Here is a 21913-nt window from a genome sequence, read left to right as displayed (position 1 = left end):
GGAATTGAAGCAACCTGAGGACTAGGAGGTAGGTTCAAAGTCAGCTGTGTGAAGTGGGGCTTGGAGCATTGCTAATTCATCTCGGTGTAGGGAGACCCTCACCGGTTTGGCAGGCAGCTTCAGGTCTGCCCTGCTGTAACAACTAGTGCTAATATTAATCCTGGATGTGCAGGAGTTTTGGGCCTTTTAAAAAAAATTTTTTTTTAACGTTTATTCATTTTTGAGAGATGGAGACAGAGTGCGAATGGGGGGAGGGGCAGAGAGAGTGGGAGACACAGAATCCGAAGCAGGCTCCAGGCTCTGAGCTGTCAGCACAGGGCCCGACACGGGGCTCGAACTCACAAACCGTGAGATCATGACCTGAGCCGAAGTCGGACGCTTAACCGACTGAGCCACCCAGGCGTCCCGGGCCTTTTTCTAGAAGAATGGCAACAACTGGATCATTAGTCCCTCCTATGATCTATCATTCCACCTTCAGATTCGTTCAGACAAGAGCAAAGTGTCTCAGCGGCTTTGCAGTGGGTCCCAGCCATTATCATGGTTCTTTGGGGGAGATATCCCCGAGACAGCTTCCATGGGAAGCCACAGAAGAAATCTAATATTTGAGCTCGTAAGAGTTCCTGGGATTGGATTTACAATGCCGCTGCAGGTGATCCACTGGAGAATGAGAAACTGACCTGAAGAATTCTACATAAACTCTTATAGTCAGTTCTCACCCCGCCAAAACTTACACTGGAACTAGATGAAGTCTCAAGAGATGTTATTTTGATAATGGGCAGCAAATGCCCCAGATTGAGGTAGATTCCTTAAAAAAAAAAAAAGTTGCTGCCGTGTGAGCCATGCCCAAGTCAGCAAAAAGGTGCAAACCCAGTAACACCAGCCAGAATATAAAGTGGCATGGCTACTGAGTCAAGGGGTTCCTAAGGTTGAAACGGGTGGTGTTAGCCATGAGGATTTTCACCCAATTTAAATTGTTGAACCAGCCAAAAGCACTGCAAGCTCATTTGGTTGAGCCATGAGTAGACACCATACTGTTTGAAAGTAAAAGTAAATATAAAGCCTTACTGGCCTGGAGAAGCTCTTTCGTCCTGTGTCCCCCTGAACCCTTCCTCTTCCCTCTACCGTTGCCTCAGCTGATGTTAGTACAGATGTTTTATGGACCTTCCAGGATCCATAATGTCCACAGGCATCTGGCACTGACCTTTAAAATTTCTGATTCTGCTCCCATCCCCTTATCCTAGTCCACGCACATAAGTAAATCAGGTTTGGTCACCGAATACAGCTGTCCTCGGAAAGGGATCATTTCCTCCTAGCTGCTTTCTGGGTAATGATCAGGACACAAGGGATGAGGTGATAGGGACTTATTTTGAAAATCTGAGATTTCTCCATGACCATTGCTGGGCATGGTATGTCTTTCTCTCCCCTAACAGCGACTCCAGGCCAGCATGGTTGGCACATCCTCCAGAGGCAGCCCCGTCAAAATGGGGCCTGGGAGTTTCAGACTTAACTCTGGTTCAGCCACCTGGATTCTCTGGCTGGACTGACATGGTCCCAGATCATAAGGATAGTTGCCATTTGGTTGAGGACACCATCATCAATCCCCTATCACAGGCCAATGTGGAGGCCGCAATGGGTCTGTGTAACTTCTGTTAAAATGTCCAAGTTACTTTTTTTTTTTTTTTTTTTTCTGAATAAAAGGTCTGAGTATGATTAGGGGATGATTGAAGCAAAGGTGAAATGATCAACGCCGAAAGTGGATGCAGAAATTTGAGGCAATGGAGGACAGGCAGCAGTAGCACCTGGGATGAGAGCATCTCAGACCCTGAGACACATGATAGAGAGAGAGAGAGAGAGAGAGAGAGAGAGAGAGAGAGAGAGAGATCTGAATGATCTTTGTTTTTCCAAATCACCTCTGGAGCCTTTCTCATGAAGGAAAACCTCTGGTGAGATTCTCCCAAACCATTGCAAGGACTTTTTTTCCCCCCAAGGGCTTTTGATTTGACTGACTGCCTGATTTTGTCATCATCTGCCTGATGACTCTGATTGTGATTTGACCACTAGTCACCTTACCTTTACAGGGGAATCAATCAGAAGAGGCAGAGGATGGTCCCAGCTCCTGCACCTCCCACAAAGATAATACCTGTTAACACATCCAGATGTCTTCACCCCTATTTTTACAACCATCACTAATAGATAATAGATATCTATTATAGATAAATGCCCCCCCAACTGCCCTCAGGCAGTCCTTCTATAAAGAAAGACTAAACTCAATTATTTAAACTCAGCTGGGGAAGTTCAAGGTTTACCAGCTGGCCAAGAGGTAATGTTGGATGTTCTGTCAACGTCTCCCTTTAAATGATACAGGTCCTACTTAGCAAACCCCACAACTATAAACAACACTTTCATTTCATGGTCATGATGTACATATGCTCTCGGGACTATACTTGCTTTGTGGAACTAGGACATTAAGTTCCCTGTCTTCTGAAAACACAATGATTTGCAGCTTTGCCATGGTCATAAGAAATCTTCAAGTGGTTAGGGAAGCACCACTAGTAAATCACGAAGCCTTCACAACTAAGAGATCTCTCCCAAAAGATGCCACCCTTGGTTCTCAGGAGAGATTCCCCAAGAGATAACTGACTTGTTATTTATGTGCACCCTGTGCCTACCTATCCCTATATCAGGACTCATCCGATTAGAAGAAGTGGTACAAAAAATTAGTCCCTGGGGCACCTGGGTGGCGCAGTGGGTTAAGCATCCGACTTCAGCCAGGTCACGATCTCGCGGTCCGTGAGTTCGAGCCCCGCGTCAGGCTCTGGGCTGATGGCTCGGAGCCTGGAGCCTGTTTCCGATTCTGTGTCTCCCTCTCTCTCTGCCCCTCCCCCGTTCATGCTCTGTCTCTCTCTGTCCCAAAAATAAATTAAAAAAAAAAAAAAAACGTTAAAAAAAAAAAAATTAGTCCCTGACTGTAGTTGAGGTGATCAGTGCTAGTGCCTCATCCCCGGGAAGCATTCAAGTGGGCCTCAACTCAGCAGGTAAGATTGCTACAGATGAGAGAATTGCCCTAAACTTCCTCCTGGAGGGCAAGCAGAACCGGTGCCATCACAGATACATCCTGTAGTACCTGAATTAATGTCTCAGGCCAAGTGGAAACACCAATACAGAAATATAAGGAGAAAATCCCCTGACTTTCTAAGGTAGAACCTGATGATATATGGGATTTGTTCAACTGCCTGGATCTGGAACCCTGGGAGGCATGGTTGGGGTGAATTCTACAGGTTGGTTTCAGCCTACTGGTTTGAGTCCTACTGATAGTAGACGAATTAGATGTTGTACTGTACAAATTGAACAGATTTGGTCTCAGCCTCTGTTGGTCAGATTCATTAGAGTAGCCAATGGAGTGGTAGACCCATCAGAAAAGTTTCCAGAGTATAAGACAGTGTAGATAGATGTGCTTATCTTCTAGTATAATAAAGTTTACTTTCAGAGCAAAGAGCCGGCAGGGTAACTTTTTTTTTATTATGAAATATTTGGTTTCTCTAAGCTCAGGGCTCCTTCCCTTTATACGTACATGTGTCAGCTGGCCCTTTCTGCGTCACCCTCTGGGAACTGGAGCACAAATACTCATGCTTTGGTATTTACTTTGCGAGTAAGAAAGTCCTCAGCCTTTGACCCTGGAGTCTCAGGTCTTCCCCCAGGATCCATGAAATTGTAGCAGGCTAACTTCTTAACTTGTGAGTGGGGTAAACTACCACTCTTCACAGTTTTCGACATTAATCTGTCCTATTTGTTTTGTACCTAATGGATTAAAGCTTTCCATCAAGTAAATCTAGGATAATCCTGTTCCTCTCCACCCACAAAGGAAGAACTAATGAAGGACGAGGGTGATGTTTGGTGTCCTTCACAGCTTTCTCCCCATTTGTGGGTTGCCCGTGCTCTTTAAACAGCCCTCTCCCCGGGGTAAAGTGACCTCAATGGATCGCTCCAGGCTCTGCCTCTTGCTCTCTCTTGTGCCATCCTATCTCACCCCTGCAGCCCGTTTCTTCTCTTTGTCCATGTTAGTTATAGTGGCCATTGTTGGTTGGCTCTCTAGTATCCATTGTCTATCATTCCCCCACCCTTTCAGTTGGAGCTCCTGTGGGAGCCCAATACCATTCAGACATATTTCAAAGCATCCAGGGGAAGCGAACCCTGTCCCCAGCTTCAGACATGGAATTGAGTGGTGTAACAGCAACACATTCATTCTCTTTGCCAGGAGATCTATTCTGGCCAGTGAGATCTTAGAGGAAATCTGAGGAAGAGCTTCTCAGAAAGTTACCTTTCTCTATTAAAAGATGGCCACAGAAAGAAGCACATCCTATTTCCAGTCGGGAGGTTTGGAGCTTCTGTAGCCATTTGATCCCAGCTTGCAAATAAGGCACCATTCAGGATGGCAGAACAGAGAGACGACCATAATGTCATGATGTTCAATCAACTGTGAATCCCACTCTCCCTCTGGGAGATAATGCATTTCCTAAATGTTTAAGTCTTCTTGAGTATGCGATTCTATTACTTGTTAGCATACAGTGAACTAAGTTCTGGGCACTCTTCTAAGTACCTTAAATGAACATGTGTAGTTAAGGCTTATAACAAACCTATGTGTTTATTATTTTCTTCACTTGGAAGACAAGGAAACCTAGATACAGACAGCGTAAATATCCTGCCCAGGTCACACAGCTACTTAAATGACAAAGCTAGGATTTGAACCCAGATCTGGCTCAGAAGCTACAGATATAACCACTAATCTAGCACTTCTCACTATGCTGTTACTTGCGGTCTAAAGCATTTCGACTGATACTAACTGTTCTTTGCTTCTCAAGGCTACCTCAACTGACACTTAGGCTTTGGACCCCTTTGACCTCCAAGCTCATGGCTGCAAGCCAGTTTCATCCTCCCATGTCCACCTTCAGGGTCCACTGCTTGCCCAGAAGAAGAGATTCAACATTAATATCTAACTTCATCTCTTATTTGAACACCTAGGAAGGCAGCCCAAAGTTAATACATGAGTTCTTATTTAACAGTGTTTAAGCACCTTGATATGACCAACGTGTTCAAAGGGCATCTGCAGTATTGACCAAATAATGCCAATTACTGACTGGCAGTAACTGGGATCTCTTATATTTGCCCTACTCCCGTCGAGGAAACAGACAAGCAGCTTCTCAAGCCTGTCTCAGGGATATACACACACACATACACACACACACACACACACATATATCTACACACATGCACACAGCACAGTTACCATGTATGACATGGGGCAAGTGGGAACACAATTACCAGATAGCAATGACCTTTGCTCCCCTTCCTTTTGTCTTGGAAGTCCCTTCTCCTCTCATTGACTGTTCTGGCTACTGGTCACATTCCTCCCAGCCTGTGATTAAGGGGAAATCTGGACTTTGCACTGGACACTTCTGCAGCCCACTGTCCCTGCCCCACCTCTCTCCATCACTATTATCGGTAATGTTTCAGATAAATTGCCAAAATAAATTTTTTTTTTAAATCACTGGAGAAATGAGGGCAGAAGTGAAAGGTGTTCTAAGGCTGGGGACAGAGGGTATCAGTGGGTGGATCTGTTTGATTAAATCAGGAGTGCTCTATTGCTTAACATTTTTACAATAGAAATGTTGAGTAACTCATTTCCACATTTTCTCCAAACCACAAGGGGTGTGCCCTTGAGGGAAATGGAGATAGGAAGAGTTCACCTTTGAGAGATTCTTAAATATTACAAGATTTCCTTAGAGCTACATGTGGAGAACTTGGCTTTTTTCCCCTTAAAGCTTTTGTATTATAAACATCCGAAGTCTCGTTTAAAAAAGATCTTAAATGAAGCAGATGGTTCAAACTGATCTGAATTTGGAGCTCAAAAAACTAGAAAGTCTCTTTTGTAATTCACACTGGACTTTGAAGATAAAGGTCAGAGTCTTGAGAGGTCTTCTTTTCACATGGATAGTTGAAGAAGAGAAGGCTAATAGAGGGTTGGGATTTTTCAATGTGTGAAGAAAGTATTTATTTTATATTTTAAAAATCCAAGTATTCTTTTCTCTAGACCAGAGAGAGAGAGAGAGAGAGAGAGAGAGAGAGAGAAATGATCATAGGTATCAGAAAAAAGGACGGAGAACAACGATGAAAGGCTGTGCATTCTATTAGACTTAGTCCCTAAGACAACTCTATGAACCTAAATGCTTAACAAGAACTGAATGCTGAATACATTATGGAATACTCACACAATGAAATACTACATAATGATGTGACTGAGCAATTTACAATTACGTGCAATAGATCAATCTCAGGATATTGGGTTTCGGAAATATACCAGATGCAAAATAGTACATTCTGCATGACTCATTGACAAGAAGTACAAAGCAGAGAAAGCTAATCTATGCCATTAGACATCAGGATGGTGAGTACTTTGGGACATAATGACAGAAAGGGAGCACCAGGAGGATGTCAAAAGTCAGTGAAATGTTCTGTTTTACAACCAAGGGGCTGGTTAACATGGGTGTGTTAAGTTTGTAAAAATTCAGTGTAGCTTCAAAATTGCAACAAGTCTATGAGAATATAGTTATTACCATTTCCACTTGCATATGGGGAGCCTGTGGTTCTGAGAGGCTGATGACCTGGTCAAGGTTGCACATTTCTTAAGTGCTAGAGTCAGGATTTGATCTAGGCTGCCTGCTTCCAGGGCCCAGGTACATAACGATTCTGAGGAGTTTCTGTTGCTGCATATCCTGGCAACATTTGATGTCAGTTTTTTGGATTTGGGCCACTCTAATAGGTGTATAGAGGTATCTCGTTGTTGGAATTTGCAGCTCCCTAAGGATATGTTGTACATATTTTCATGTCCTTATTTGCCAACCGTATATCTTCTTTGGTGGAGGGTGTCTGTGCAGATCTTTTGCCCATTTTTTTTAACTGGATTGTTCATTCTCTTATTGTTGAGTTTTAAGTGTTCTTTCTATATTTTAGATAACAGTCCCCATCAGATATATCTTTTGCAAATATTTTCTCCTGCTCTAGGTCTTTGTCTTCTCATTCTCTTGACAGTGTCTTTTGCAGAACAGAAGCTTTTAATCTTAGTGAAGTTCAGCTTATCAATTATTTATTTGATGGTTCAGGACTTTGGTCTAAAATAGTCATTGCCAGGGGCGCCTGGGTGGCTTGGTCGGTTAAGCGTCCGACTTCGGCTCAGGTCATGATCTCATGGTCCGTGAGTTCAAGCCCCGCATCAGGCTCTGTGCTGACAGCTCAGAACCTGGAGCCTGTTTCAGATTCTGTGTCTCCCTCTCTCTCTGCCCCTCCCCTGTTCATGCTCTGTCTCTCTCTGTCTCAAAAATAAATAAACGTTTAAAAAAAATTAAAAAAAATAGTCATTGCCAAATTCAAGGTCACCTAGATTTTCTCCAATGTTATCTTCTAGGTGTTTTATAGCGTTGCATTTTATATTCAAGTCTGTGCTCAACTTTCAGTTAACTTTTTGTTGGGTATAAGGTCTGTGTGTAGATATATTTGTTGCTTGTATGTGGATGTCCAGTTTTTCCAGTGCTAATTCTGAAAAACTATCTTATCCCCATTGCATTGCCATGCCTCATTTTTCAAGAGTTGATTGGCTATATTTATGTGGGTCTATTTCTGAACTCTCTATTTTGTTTCATTTACCTTACTTTTTTTCTTTCTCCAGCACTACCCTGTCTTGATTACTGTTACTTTATAGTAAGTCTAGAAGTTGGATAATTTTGTTATTCTCCTTTAATATTGTATTGACTCTTCTAGGTCATTCACCTCTTTATATAAATTTCAGAATCAGTTTGTTGAGATCCACAAAATAACTTGCTGGAAGTTTCATTAGGATTTCATTAAATCTATAGATGAAATAGAGAAGAATTGACATCTTGACAATATCGAGTCAAGAGTATGGAATATCTCTCCATTTATTTAGTTTTTTTAAAATTTCTTTCATGAGAGTTTTTTAGTTTACTTCATATAGATCATGTACATATTTTGTTATATTTATACCTAAATATTTAAAAAATTGGTTCTGGGGAGCCTGGGAGGCTCAGTGAGTTGAGCATCAGACTCTTGATTTCAGCTCAGTTCATGATCCCAGGGTCTTGGGATTGAGCTCTGCATTGAGCTCCATGCTGAATGTGGAGCCTGCTTAGGATTCTCTGTCTCTCCCTCTGCCTCTCTCCCCCACTTGCATTCTCTGTCTCTAAAATTAAAAAAAAAATTTAAGAAATATATAAATATCTCCTAACAATTTTTTTATTCTAATGTAAATGATCTTTGTGCTTTTAATTGTAAATTCCATTTGTTTGTTGTTGGTGTATAGGAAAGCAACTGACTTTTATATATTAACTTTGCATCCTGTAACCTTGCTGTAATTATTTATTAGTTCCAGGAGATTTTTATTGATCCTTTCAGATTTTCTGCATGGATAATCATGTCATAAATGAAAAAAAAAACAGTTTTATTTCTTCCTTTCCAATATGTATACCCTTTATTTTATCTTCTTGTCCTCTTGCATTAGCCAGGACTTAAAGTGTGATATTGAGAAGAAATGGTAAGAGGGGACATCTACCTTATTCCTTATCTTAGTAAGAAAGTTTCTAGTTTTTACTTGTAGGTTTTTTGTAGATTAAAAAAAAATCAACTTGAAAAAGTTCTCTTTTCCTGGTGTGTGAGAGTTTTTATCATGAATACATGTTGGGTTTTGTCAAATGCTTTCTTTGGGTCTATTGACAAGATATTTTTTTGTGTCTTTTGTGTCTATTGACAAGAAATATTTGTGTCAAATATTTCTTTGTGTCTATTGACAAGATAATGTGATTTTTTTTTTCTTCTTTAGTCCTTGATGTAATGGGTTATGTTAACTGAGTTTTGAATGTTGGATCAGCTTTGCATCCCTGGAAGAAACCCCACTTATTGCAATTGGTCATGCTGTGTAATTCTTTGCTGAATTCAATTTGCTGATACTTTATTAAACTTTTTGTATCCATATTTAAGAGAGATGTTAGTCTTTGGTTCTCCTTTTTTGTACCATTTTAATTTGGTTTTGGTATCAGGACAATGTTGTCTTTATAAAATGAATTAGAAAATATTCTCTCCTCTTCTATTTTCTGAAAGTGATTATATAGAATGAGTGTTAATTGTTCTTTAAATGTTGGGTAGAGTTATCTAGTGAAACCATATAGACTTAGAGATTTCATTTGGGGAGGTTTCAAGATTACAAAGCCAATTTCCTTAATAGTTATGAGCTATTCAAATGGTGTATTTCATATTGACTAATTTATGGTTGTTTGAGCTTTTTGAGGAATTGGTCCATTTCATCTAAGTTGTCAAATTTATGTATGTAGAGTTGTTCATGATATTTTCTTATTATCCCTTTGATGTCTGTAGGGTCTCTAATGATATCTCCTGTTTCATTCTTGATATTGGTAATTTATGTCTTTCTTTCTTTCTTTCTTTCTTGTCAGTGTTGCTTGAGGTATGTCAATTTTACTGATCTTTTCAAAGAACCAGCTCTTTGTTTTATTTATTTTTTCTATTGTTTTTCTGTTTTCAATTTCATTGATTTCTGCTTTTACCCTTATTATTTATTTTGTTCTACTTGCTTTGGGTTTATTTTGCTCTTTCATCTCTAGGTTCTTGAGGTGGAAGCTTAGATTATTAATATAAGACTTTTCCTTTTTTCTAATGTATGTTTTTGGTGCTATATATTTCCTGCTCAGCACTGTTTGAGCCATGTACCCAAATTTTGATATGCTGTATTTCCATTTTCATTCAGTTCAATCAATGTATTTTTGTTTGTTTCTCTTGCGACTTCTTCTTTGGCTTGTGTCTTACCTAAGTGTGTTGTTTGGTTTTCAAGTGTTTGGAAATTTTCTTGTCATCTTTATTTATTTCTAGTTTGACTCCATTGTTTTTGGAGAGGCACTTTGTGTGATTTCAGTTTAGATTTGTCTTATAGCCTAGGACACAGTCTATCTTGGCATATGTTTCACAAGTACTTGTCAAAAATATGTGTTCCACTCTTGTTGAGTGGAGTGTCGTATCAATGTCTCTTAGATCTTATTGGCTGATGCTCTTGTTGAGTTCTTCTGTATCCTTACTAATTTTCTGTCTAGTTGTTCTATCAATTGTTAAGAAGGGGGCCTTGGGACACCTGGGTGGCTCAGTCGGTTGAGCATCTGACTTTGGCTTAGGTCATGATCTCATGGTTCATGAGTTGGAGCCCCACGTTGGGCTCTGTGCTGACAGCTTAGAGCCTGGAGCCTGCTTCGGATTCTGTGTCTCCTTCTCTCTCTCTACCCCTCCCCCACTCACATTCTGTCTCTCTCTCTCCCTCTCAAAAATAAACATTAAAAAAAAAAAAAGAAAGGAACCTTGAAATTTCCATCTGTAACTGTAAACCTGTCTATTTCTCCTTGAAGTTCTATCAATTTTTTCTTACATATTCTGGAGCACTGACATTGGTACATATGTTTGTTTTAATACACAGACTGTGAGGAAAGACTTAGCTAAAACAAGGACATGAACTTTGTCCCATGGAGTGACAGGCTGATATGACTATGCCAGGCACCTGAGAAGGACAAGCATTTAAGGTACAAAGGGCAAGTTCTTACTTCACTGGACAAACCATCACTTACCAGATGCCTCTCGATATTGCTATTTTCTGACTGAAATCTCTGAAATGCATCTTAGGATAGAAGTCTCCAAATTCTCCAATGCCACTTATGATTATCTTGAAATGGAGTCAACCCCACGGTTCTTAATAAGGGCTCTTAAAAATGAGTTTTTAAATGTGAACTGATTTATTTAACTCAACTAGGCATTATGATTTCCATTTTTCAAATAAGGATACTGATGCCCAGAACATTTAATAATTTGCCAGTGGTCACCCCACCAAGGTGACTGGGTCCAGTCCAGGAGCCTGTTTCCTCTTCACTCCAAGTGGTCCCTGCCGTTTGGTTCCCTGCTGTTCAGGAGACTGTATTTGCAAAGTCTGGGTGGCTACTTTGTGCTAGGCTCCGAGGGGGTTAGGGGAAAACAAGACAGGGTTTTTGCTCTCAAGCACCTCACGATCTTAAAGCCTCAAGTGCTACCATTTAAACAGTAGTTTAATTCTTAACTGCTCACGTTTCTTGTTGTCTTCACCTATTCACCCTCAGCAGAGGAGGTAAAGCCGTGAAAAGATGGATTGTCTTTCCACGGTGTTGATGAATGACTTGGTGGAGTATAACGTGAGGAAACAGTCTGTACTCCACACTGCTTTAACAAGAAACGACGTGTTTCTTTAAATTTTTTTTTTCAACGTTTTTTATTTATTTTTGGGACAGAGAGAGACAGAGCATGAACGGGGGAGGGGCAGAGAGAGAGGGAGACACAGAATCGGAAACAGGCTCCAGGCTCCGAGCTGTCAGCACAGAGCCCGACGCGGGGCTCGAACACACGGACCGCGAGATCGTGACCTGGCTGAAGTCGGCCGCTTAACCGACTGCGCCACCCAGGCGCCCCACGACGTGTTTCTTTAAATAGCCGATCCTTCTCGGTCACTTAAGGTATCATTTGATTTAACAAGTTTAACGCGCTACAGGTTTTGGGGGGAAACGTACATTCGGTTTTAACCTTTAATCCGATGGCCGAGTTGAAGGAAGCCCAGTCCTGACAAGACTGTGTCCTGTGGCACAGGCTATGGGGAACCGCTTGGGTCGCTGTTCACCTTAACTTTCTTGACAGGTGTTTTGCTTGGCACACGACCTCCCTGGAAAACGTCTGGTCCAACAGGCCCTCACAGAACCATTCCCCTCAAAGCAAATCCTGTCCCTGCCCTTTTACGCCTTGGTTCTCGCAGCCCACAGTTTATTTAAATCTTTCATTTCCTTTGAGGGTCAGAGCCAGAGCCACAGCTGCCGCGAAGCCCTCCTATCCCAATCCAGCCTGTGGGGGTTTCCAGCCTGTGGGGGTTTCCTCCCCCATAGTACAGAATGGAACTTCCTGTACCCTCACTCAAAAACATAGGAAGAGCACAGCATAACGGTTAAGACTTCAGGCTGTTACTTAGGCTTCTGGATTCAAGTTCATCACTTACTGGGTAAGTTATCTCAGCCTGTTTCTTCATCTGAAAATGGAGATAGACCCCACAGGTTAAATTAACTCCTAGGAAAGTGCTTGAGCAACCAAACGCCCGTCAAAAGCTGAACAGACAAACAATGTCATAGATACATACAAAGGAATATTATTCAGCCCTTCAAAAGAACAAAATTCTGTCACATGCTACAATGTGGATGAACCTTGAGACATTATGCTAAATGAAAGAAACCAGACACAAAAGGACAAATACTGTGTGATTCCACTTAAACAAGGTAACTGGAAATAGTCCAATACATGGAGACAGAAAGTAGAATAGTAGCTACCAGGAGCTGGAGGAAGGAGAGAAAGGGGGTTCTTTTTTGTGGGGTATGGAGTTTCAGTTTGGGGTGAGGAGAAAGTTCTGGAGATGGATAGTGGTGATGACTGCATAGCAATGTGAATGTACTTAATGCCACTGAACTGTGCACTTAAAAATGACTAAAATGGCAAGTTTTAACAAAAAAAGTGCCTGATGGCACAAAGGCATTCTGGATTCTATTTTCCTGGCCATGGAAAATATTTATAATAATCTTCTAAAACCATTATATTTCAGCACCCCTATGTGTAAGTTATGAATCTTGGAGCAATCATTACCCACAAGTTGAGAAATGTCACCCTAATCCAACTTCAGGAGACATTTACCTATGTTGCTAAGCATTTATCTGGAAATTTTCATAAACAGTGGGGAAATACACACACACACACACACACACACACACACACACACAGATTCCAATAGCATTTATAGTGCATAATCACAACTAAGAAAAAAGTTCTGGGGCACCTGGGTGGCTCAGTCATTTAAGCATCCGACTCCTGATGTCAGCTCAGGTCTTGATGTCCAGGTTGTGCACTCAAACCCCATGTTAGGCTCCATGATGGGTGTGGAGACTACTTAAAAAAAGAAGAAGAAAAAGAAAAAATGAAGAAAGAAAAAAAGAAAAAAATTTCAGGAAAAAAAGGACTGGAAGGATATTCACCAAAATGACAGAAGCTATATTCATTTTCTCTTCACATTTAATATATATCTGTAGTTTTCAAATTTTAAGAAAGTGAGGAATTTTTAGAAGTGCAGAAGTTACTTTTACAATCAATCTCTCTCCCCTCACCCAGGCCTCCCCCTGCCTCTCTCTGCAGGAGGTCCTTCTCCTTTCCAAGCAGAATACCTCCCTGTGGGCCAGAGCCTGGGTAGAAATCTTTGTGGGATTGGCAATGGCCATCTATGACTTAAATGATGGCCTTGAAGTCCATGGTGGGCAATGAGTTCCTCAGGACAAAGGTACGATATCAATTCAAGAGATCCTAAACTATATTTTAATTTGATAATAGAAACAATAAAAGCCTAAAAGTTTCATAAACACAGGTTTATCCTTTTCAAAGCAAATGTTAAATTACTAAGATATCTTAGATTTTATTCTCTTCTATTATATGTAACTAGCCCTGGAAGACTGTCGATTCAATTCAGCGCATACTCATCACTTACTATAGATGAGGCGGTTTGAAGGAATGCAAAGCTGAACTTCAAACCAGTGGAAGAGAAAATGTAAGTACACAAATAATAATATCACAGTTTGGAATATGGTCAACTCAGCAAAGGCAGTCAAATGCTGTAGGATGTCCATAATAATATTTTATACATTTAATACTTTGGAGTCATGATAAAGATTATAAATATAACTATTTGGGTTTTCTAAGTAGCCAATCAAATCTTTAACCATTAAAGAAATTCACTGGAACAAGTAAGGTTTTCAGTGAGTGACATTTCCATTTGATTTAATTTTCAGAGTTAAGCATCTCAGTCTGTAATGATTATTCTGAGCTGCTATAGAAGTGTAACTCATTCTTTGATTCTCTAACATTTTCTTCTCAGTAGATGTGCTCAGATAAATTATTTGCCTTTGCTTCTATATTCCAAAACCTTTTTCTATGTGAAACTTATTCTGTTAAGATAAGATTAAATCTCCATTTCACAATTTAAGGAAAGTCTGATGCCCTCCCAAATGTGTCTGTCAAGCCCTTGGGTAAGACAGTGTGGTCATGCTACTGATGCGACCGCTTACCACTGTCACCTTGGATGGGTCACTTACTTCATTTTCCTGAGCCTTTATTTAACAATAGGCCTTGAGTGGTTGCGATAGTGTATGTCATCTACTACTCATTGTTGGTTTGCCAGAGACTAGAAGAGGTGGTCTGCAAAAAAAAAAAAAAAAAAAAAAAAAGACACTGAAAGTTAGTCATTTCTGTTCTTATAAGTTCTTGGAGCCTCTGTTCCACCAAGCATGACAGCAGGCTCTTATCTTGTCTCTCTTGCTCCTCCCAGCTCTCCCTTTCACTCCACCCCTTCCCTTCAGGGTTCCCTGAAGATTTCCAAACTTTACCATTATGAAGAACAATTCCATTTCTTGAACCCTTTCCACAAACTCAGTTTTTGGTTTACTTTTGCAAAGCCTTACCAATTAAGATACTCAATTCACAATGCAAATATAGGATCAGGTATTCATCAAACGTTATAGGAGAAAATAGCAACTTGTATTTTGCATGGATGAAGGTGTCAACTGGACATTGTCAAAGGTATGTGATATTCACTTTTTGTAGATAATCCATGTTCATACAAAGGTAGCTGCAAAATAATTTGTAAGCAATTTATTCTGGGTGTATGCTAAGTTTTTCTAAAGATGTTTTCATTTTAAAATAATTTTTAGGGAAGAACTTATTAGTAAAACACTGATTTGTGAAGTATATGTTGGCATATTATATTTTTTACAAGATCTTCCTCAGATTTTTATAAAAAAAGAATGTGTGGAATGACTTTAACTTTCCGTCTTACAGCTCATCATACTTTTTTTTTAAGATTTATTTATTTAGTTTGAGAGAGAGAGAGTGGGAGCATTAACGGGGGAGGGGCAGAGAGAGGCAGAGAGAATCTCCAGCAGGCTCCGTGCTATCAGCTCACATGGGACTTGATCTCATGAACTGTGAGGTCATGACCTGAGCCAAAATCAAGAGGCAGATGCTTAACCAACTGAGCCACTTAGGCACCTCATCACCACGTTTATTTGAAAGTACAGTCCATGTACAGAGCAAGAATTTGATCTCAGGTGTTTACACAATCTACATTTCCTCATTTGATGATCTGGGGTTATTTATTCTAGTGCCACAGTTTCGATTATATCTTCCACCTGAATCATGCACAAGTAGGTATTTCTGATTTATCCCCTAAGGGCAGCATCTGCTGGCTTCCTGCTGAACATTTTCCCTTGGTGTACATGCATCTCCAAACCAAACCATCCAGAGCAGAAGTCATCTTTTGACCCCAGACACCCCCACCTAGCGTTCCTATTCTACTCTGCCTCTTGTGGCCATCACCTTGAGTAATTACCATCCTCTCAGTCAATCAAACTTGAAATCTGTGTAATCTCCAGGTTTCTCTAAAATCTCTTGTCAACTTGTTGATTCCATCTCCAAAATGCCTTTTGAATTTTTTCCCTCTTTCTACTCTTAACCACTATAGCAACTACCCTCACGCAGGCCTCATGTATAGATCTCCTTTCACCTTTGGTCCTCTCCCACACATGGTGCCTAGGAAAGTGTTTCCATAGATTCCACAGTATGGTTGTTCTCTTTGCAATCCTCATATGACTTCCTATCACATATAGAATGAAGTTCAAACCTTGTATTCAAAGCCCTTTAAATCTTGACCTCAGCCATGTTTTCAGACTCATCTTCAATTTATTCAAAAATATTAAGTCCACTATGTGCAAGGTGCTCTGCTGGGCCCTAATGGTGAGCAACACCAGACATAATTGCTGGTTTCACTGGGCTTCCTCGGGAATATGTTCCCCTGCATCTCTGAATTCAGTAGCCCCGAATCACTCATCGCTAGCCAGGTATGCTTTAGGCTTTCCTCTCTATAGGCTTGTCCTCCACCTGGAATGTCTTTTCCTTCCCCATAGTCACCTGTTGAATTCTTCAAAGACCTAAATCTTGCTTCTTCCAAAATGCTTCCCGGATTTCCTCTTCTGTTTATTCATTATGGTACAGAGTAAAAACTACAAACCTTGTAGCCAAAAAACAGTAGGTTCAAGGCCTGTTTCTGCTACTTATTGACCATGTAAACTGGAGCACATGACATAGTTCTGCAAAGCCTGTTTCTGCATCTATAAAATGGAGGCAACAGTATCTATCTCACATGGTTGTTCTATAGATTAAGTAATACAGATAAAATAATATAATGGCAGAAAAAATGGTCTCAGTCTATCTTTTATGTTATACATGTGTAGAAATGAATGGTTATTCTATCCCCGTAGAGGTGTTAATAATAAAGAGTCCAGATAGATCACAGTTTTTCACCATGGCAGTATCACTTTACCTGTTTTTTGAGTTGAATATTGCTATCATATATTTAATCCTTACTCTGACCCAGTCATTGTATGGAATCTCATTTAATTATCGCCAATCCTATGAAGTATGCATTATCCCCTGTGTTTGATATTGCTTATTAGCAAAACAACATCTATTTCCACCCTCTTCTGTGCTTTCCCTGGCATTAAAGGGACTGGAGATTACGAACTACATTTCTGGATGCAATTTAAATTCTGCCAATAAGATACACTCAAGATAATTTGGAAACGGTAGAGAAGGTTGAGGGAATTCACCCAAAAGAGAGGCAGATACGATGGCATGGGCAAATGTGAGTTTTTGCAGATCTGGTCAGACTCTGTTCTACCAGTAGTGCCCAGCCTTGGAGGCTATTTTTTCCAATAGCTCCACATAAAGAAAATTTGGAGAAGCACTCTACTTGGCTCATTTTGTGTGCCTTAACTAACTACTTTGTTTATCCCATAACCGACCACTGTGGCCAAGGAAAGAAAGCTCCCTAAGAATATGCAGCTCCATTTGGATCAAGTGGCCATAGAAGATAGAGGTACAGTTCCTCTAAATAAGTGGAGTAACACAGATACGGCCACTGAAGAATCATCTTGGCCTGAGTTTCTGAAAAAGCAGTCTTGCAAACAGGTTGTTTGTTTAAGAAGGGATCCTAAGGAGTAGGAGTGAGAGTCTGGAGGAATAAGACAGGGAAGGGGAAAAAAAATAACCCTAAAATTCCATGACGCATTATTGATTTGGCGATCACTGTGGGTAACTGGTACTCAATTCTACCAGCATGTATTATTACTTTGATTTGTTAACTTGGCTGAAGGAAGAAACCTAGAGATTCTTACTTCACAGGTTGGGGGACCAATGTGAAGGCACTGTCAGCTACTAAGTATATGTGTCCCAACTATACGCTCATAAATGAGAGAAATAACCACAGGGTGGATCCAACAGATCTGCTGAACCCATAGTGAGACATATTTGAGCTAGGACTCCATTTATCACTTGGCCTCCCTATGACCCCATTTTAAGCGGAGAATAACACAGGTACTTCAGGTCTCTTGATTCAGTACGAACACATAGCCCTGGTCCCTATATTCAACAGTTCTTAAAAAGTCTGACAATTCCTTTTTGCCAGTGCATATTTACCCGATGAACAGTCTTATATCCCTCTGGGAAAGGATCATGGTAGTGTTTATCATATATACTTGCAGTAGCATTGCATTGTCTTTCCTCAAAGGGATCTGCCTCTCCCTCAATGAATGGGCTTTGGGTCTGGGAAGTGACATACTTAGAAACTGGGTAAAGGGCTCTTTTTCTCTGAAGTAAGAGCTGGTGAAGATTTCTGTTCTCTAGCTCTCAATTTTTCTGTTTTATTATATAAGTCAAGTAACATTCTGGTTGGCTCTCCATCTGGCTCACCCCTAGGAACACCATGGTTTGTTGGCTAATTCCTGAGGGTCAAAGTATACTGAGTACTACTTACTATAGCCTTGCTGCCCATTAGGACGTATGCCCCCTTTATTCTAACAGGTAAACACTGCCATTGGTCTCTGCCATTCCAGAATCCTACCATTTCCTCGATAGTAGGAATCTCAGTTTCATGGCAACATCTTCTGTCAACCCCAGCCTATACAAGACAGCTGTCACAGAGCTTCTCAAATTAACTGGTATCCCTTAGCAATGTGTTCCTCACCGCGTTAGTGAGAGAAGTGTCTTCTGGTTCCTCCTGGGGAACGCTATCAAGTATCGGTTTCTCTGATCACAGATAATAACCTCATTCTAATATTTTTATATCCCCCAATCTTCAGACCCCTTCCTCAGTACTATGCCAAGTCAGTTTCAGCACCTCCATCTCATTTATCCTAGGCTATCAGAGTGTGCAAGCTTCAAAGAGCCTTCTCAGCAGCATGTTGGACACATTACTGGTGTCCTTGACAGAACACTGAGCTCCAAGTCATGGAGAAGTACTCCCAATGTCAATAAGCTATAATCCACCCAGCTTTCTATTCCTGCCTCCCACCACCATCCTCAATCCAGTATGCTCAAGATCCCTGCACATGTGCCCCCCAGATTCCTAAAATATTCCTATTAACTAGGTCCTGCAATTTTGGGGGCGCATAAGCCCTTCTTCTTGGCACAAGAACGGTATTTCTGCTCAGGGGGTTATGAAGTCTTACTGTAGTAGTCAGCCTGAGGAAGAAAAGTATTATCTAGAGAAAAACCCGCCTCAGGTGTGATCTTTCAAATGTCTCCAGACCGGGAGAAGTTGCTCTCTTCTACAAAGGTCAAGAGCTAGTGAATAGAGAGCTGGTCTCAGTTGCCACTATGGAAGAAGGTAGTCCACTTCATTTATTGTAGATCTGTGAGAAGCTAGCTCTCCTCCAATGGACTGACATTGGCATGGATGGTCTATATACCTTCTGGCCAGGTTTGTGCCATGTGGGAAGTTCATAAAAGGATATAAAATCCTGGGGCACATGGCTGGCTCAGTTGGTGAAGTGTGTGACTCTTGATCTTGGAGTAGTTGTGAGTTCAAGCCCACAACTACTGTGGGTGTAGAGATCATTTAAAAAAATAAAATCTTAGGGAAAAAAAAGAATATAAAATTCTAACATAAGAACAAAGGAAATATTTATATTCAAGTTTATTAAATACTCCCCCCAAAAAAGAGGATACCAAACTTATAGGACTAAGTACACCTTGAAGCAGAGTTCATACTGGTCACATTTTATTCAGAACACGTAGCCTGAAGTCAGGACACAATACAGGGAGACAAGGAGAAGGCCTTGAGTAAGCAGAGGAGCTTAGATGCATTTTTTTAGATTTTTGGCTAAGGAAAAAAGAAAACTTAGAAATGGATCTTTAGTGCTTTTCATTGAAATGATAGTCACAGTTGCCTTGCCTCCACTGTAGCACTGAAAAAGTCCTCCAACCTGTGGTAATTCCCAACCATGTGCAGACGCTGTGATTGGTCTGTGTATGTGAACAGGTGAGCGGCTATGAAAAAAATTTAGTGAATTTAGAATTCTGTGTGTGTGATGATTTTTTTGAAATCTTCTTATTTAAAATCTAGCTTAGGGAAGAAAACCATCATTTGTATTTTAATTGAAAATATTCAGGATTGAGGAATTTGCGGAATTTGCCCCAAAATATTCTTTTCAATAATTTAGTTGTACTGCAAGCAGTTTAAGCAAAGCTATTTGGATTTACTGTTTTGAGAACAGTTAGGCCCTCTACAGAAAGAATCCAGTAATTGTGACACCATCTTAAGCATTTTCCTGATGAGAGGGAATCAGATCCCTAAGGCTTGACCCTGGGCGAGAACTTACCCAGGTAGTTAAATTCTTTGCTTGGAATAGGGATGGGGTGAAATAACCCTTACCTTAAGAAATTTGGAACAAAGAGGGGACTGATACAGTATCTGGAACAAAGGTGGGCCTAAGATTCAAAGGAAAGACGTAAGTGTAATTACAGGGTAATATATAGTACAAAGTAAATATTGTCTTTTCTTTTAGTGAAAGCAGTTTAATAGGCGATCAATCATGGATCTAATCACTGGCATCTGCAAAGGGTGAGGAGTTCAAAGATAATCAGCATTTGCCTTATAATCTTGCGTATTTTTGTAATATGTTTTATATGCATTTTTCATGGTTCACAAATGTGAGGCCAGACACCTGCTTTCTTGACCTGCTTTGAAAACATAAGCAGAACTATAGTTGTATTAGTTGCATTATTAACTTAGCTCCACACACCATTTTGTTCCCAACTTATCTAGTATCTGATCTTATCAGGCCCCAAATAGCCTCATTGTCCAGAAGAATGCATACTTCCAGATTGTTTGAGGCCCTCCTTCTAAGGTTTCAAGAAGTCCTCTCATGTGGATAAGCTGTCCTTAAGCACAACAAAGCAAAGCAGCTTTGGCAATGATCCCCTGTCTTCTTATTGGGCTGCCTTTCTGATAATAAAGCTTCCTTTGGCTTCAAAACCAGTGTCTCAGCCATTGGCTTACTGCACATTGAGTGCCTGGACAAGTTTAAATTAGGCAACATACGCACAACGTTTTTCGCAGCTAAAAGGTAAGTCCTTCCAACGGGAGGCCGAAGTACTAATTATTCAATAAATAACACAATACCAATTACTATATCTTACAAAACAGTCAATGACTGAATGTTTTCCATAATTCAGAATACCATAACAATGTTCTAGTTTTGTTTTTAAAGTTGATCCCGTCTCTAAGAATTTTAACAGATACTCTGTTGAAATTAGTTTGCTTTATGTATTAGAAAGTGTGCCTTAACTTTGGAGCAGACAGATCCTGGTACTCTTATTAGGCATGTAAATTCAACCTCTATAAGATCATCTTACTCTGGAGGATGATCATGACTATTCAGTGAATTGAATTTTGATTATCAAGCACTTATTAAATGCCTATTATGTACTAATATTATCATGCTGGCCACTGGGGCTAGAATGAAGCAAATATTTTATAAGGCAATTCATGTTCCACAGTACAGGGATTTAGGACCCTTGTACCTCATGTGGCCTAAAGAATTTTGGAACTCAGAGGAAATGAAAAAGATCATCTTGATCAATATCTTCACTTCTCAGATGACTACACAAGGCCAAGGGAGGTTAAATGAATAAAACAAAATCCCAAACCAGTTAGCTGTAGAGTCAGAATTACAAACTAGGTCTCTTTGTTCTTGGCCCTCTGTTTGTCCTGCTATACCTGACAGAGGATGTCCTCTCCCTGGGGATAATAGATGGATGCTTTTCCAGAAATAAAGGTAGAGCTTGAAAATAACATTTCCTCCATACTTTCTGCCCTATTCTTTTCTTTTTTTTTAAGTTTATTTATTTATTTTGAGAGAGAGAAGGAGAGAGAGAGAGAGAGAGAGAAAGTGACAGAGCACACAAGTGAGGGAAGAGCAGAATCTTAAGCAGGCTCTGCACAGCCAGCACAGAACCCAACACGGGGCTCAAAACCCACAAACTGAGATCATGATCTGAGCCGAGATCAAGAGTCAGATGCTTAACTGACTGAGCAACCCATGCACCCTTATTTATTTTACATTTAAAAATAAAAAAGGGGCACCTGGCTGGCTCAGTCAGAGGAGCATGTGAAACTTTTTTAAATAAATAAATAAATAAAAGCTGTGGAGTTTTAAAATTCATCAAAATACAGCCAGTCTAACATTAAAAAAAATTTTTTTTAATGTTTATTCATCCTTGAGAGAGAAAGAGACAGAACACAAGTGGGGGAGGGGCAGAGAGAGAGGGAGACACAGAACCCGAAGCAGGCTCCAGGCTCCGAGCTGTCAGCACAGAGCCCGATGTGGGGCTCGAACTCACAAACCGTGAGATC

General features: G+C 40.5%; 1 protein-coding gene and 1 long non-coding RNA gene across 7 annotated transcripts in view; both read left to right on the top strand.

Moving 5' to 3' along the window:
- The window catches only part of LOC131504348 (uncharacterized), a 54687-nt gene extending 41232 nt beyond the window's left edge, over window positions 1–13455 (top strand). For 2 of the 3 annotated variants that reach the window (XR_009257942.1, XR_009257941.1), the window contains exons 2-3: window positions 11929–12133; window positions 13309–13455. This is a non-coding gene — a long non-coding RNA (uncharacterized LOC131504348). Of the gene's footprint in view, window positions 1–10540; window positions 10644–11928; window positions 12134–13308 lie in introns of all 3 variants that reach the window. The other variant, XR_009257943.1, reaches the window with a different exon arrangement.
- Window positions 13456–13612: 157 nt separating this feature from the next.
- The window catches only part of ABCD3 (ATP binding cassette subfamily D member 3), a 113141-nt gene continuing 104840 nt past the window's right edge, over window positions 13613–21913 (top strand). For 2 of the 4 annotated variants that reach the window (XM_058716498.1, XM_058716495.1), the window contains exon 1: window positions 13619–13714. Coding sequence is in view for 1 of the 4 variants with exons in the window: in XM_058716492.1 (XP_058572475.1) it covers window positions 13713–13714; window positions 15393–15542 (152 nt within the window). In the remaining 3 variants the exon portion in view is untranslated. Of the gene's footprint in view, window positions 13715–15392; window positions 15543–21913 lie in introns of all 4 variants that reach the window. The other 2 variants (XM_058716492.1, XM_058716494.1) reach the window with 2 other exon arrangements.

Source organism: Neofelis nebulosa, chromosome 2 (genome assembly GCF_028018385.1).
Source record: "Neofelis nebulosa isolate mNeoNeb1 chromosome 2, mNeoNeb1.pri, whole genome shotgun sequence".
NCBI classification, from domain to species: domain Eukaryota; kingdom Metazoa; phylum Chordata; class Mammalia; order Carnivora; family Felidae; genus Neofelis; species Neofelis nebulosa.
Note: the sequence above shows the minus strand (reverse complement) of the source record. Positions and strands in the feature narration are given on the sequence as shown.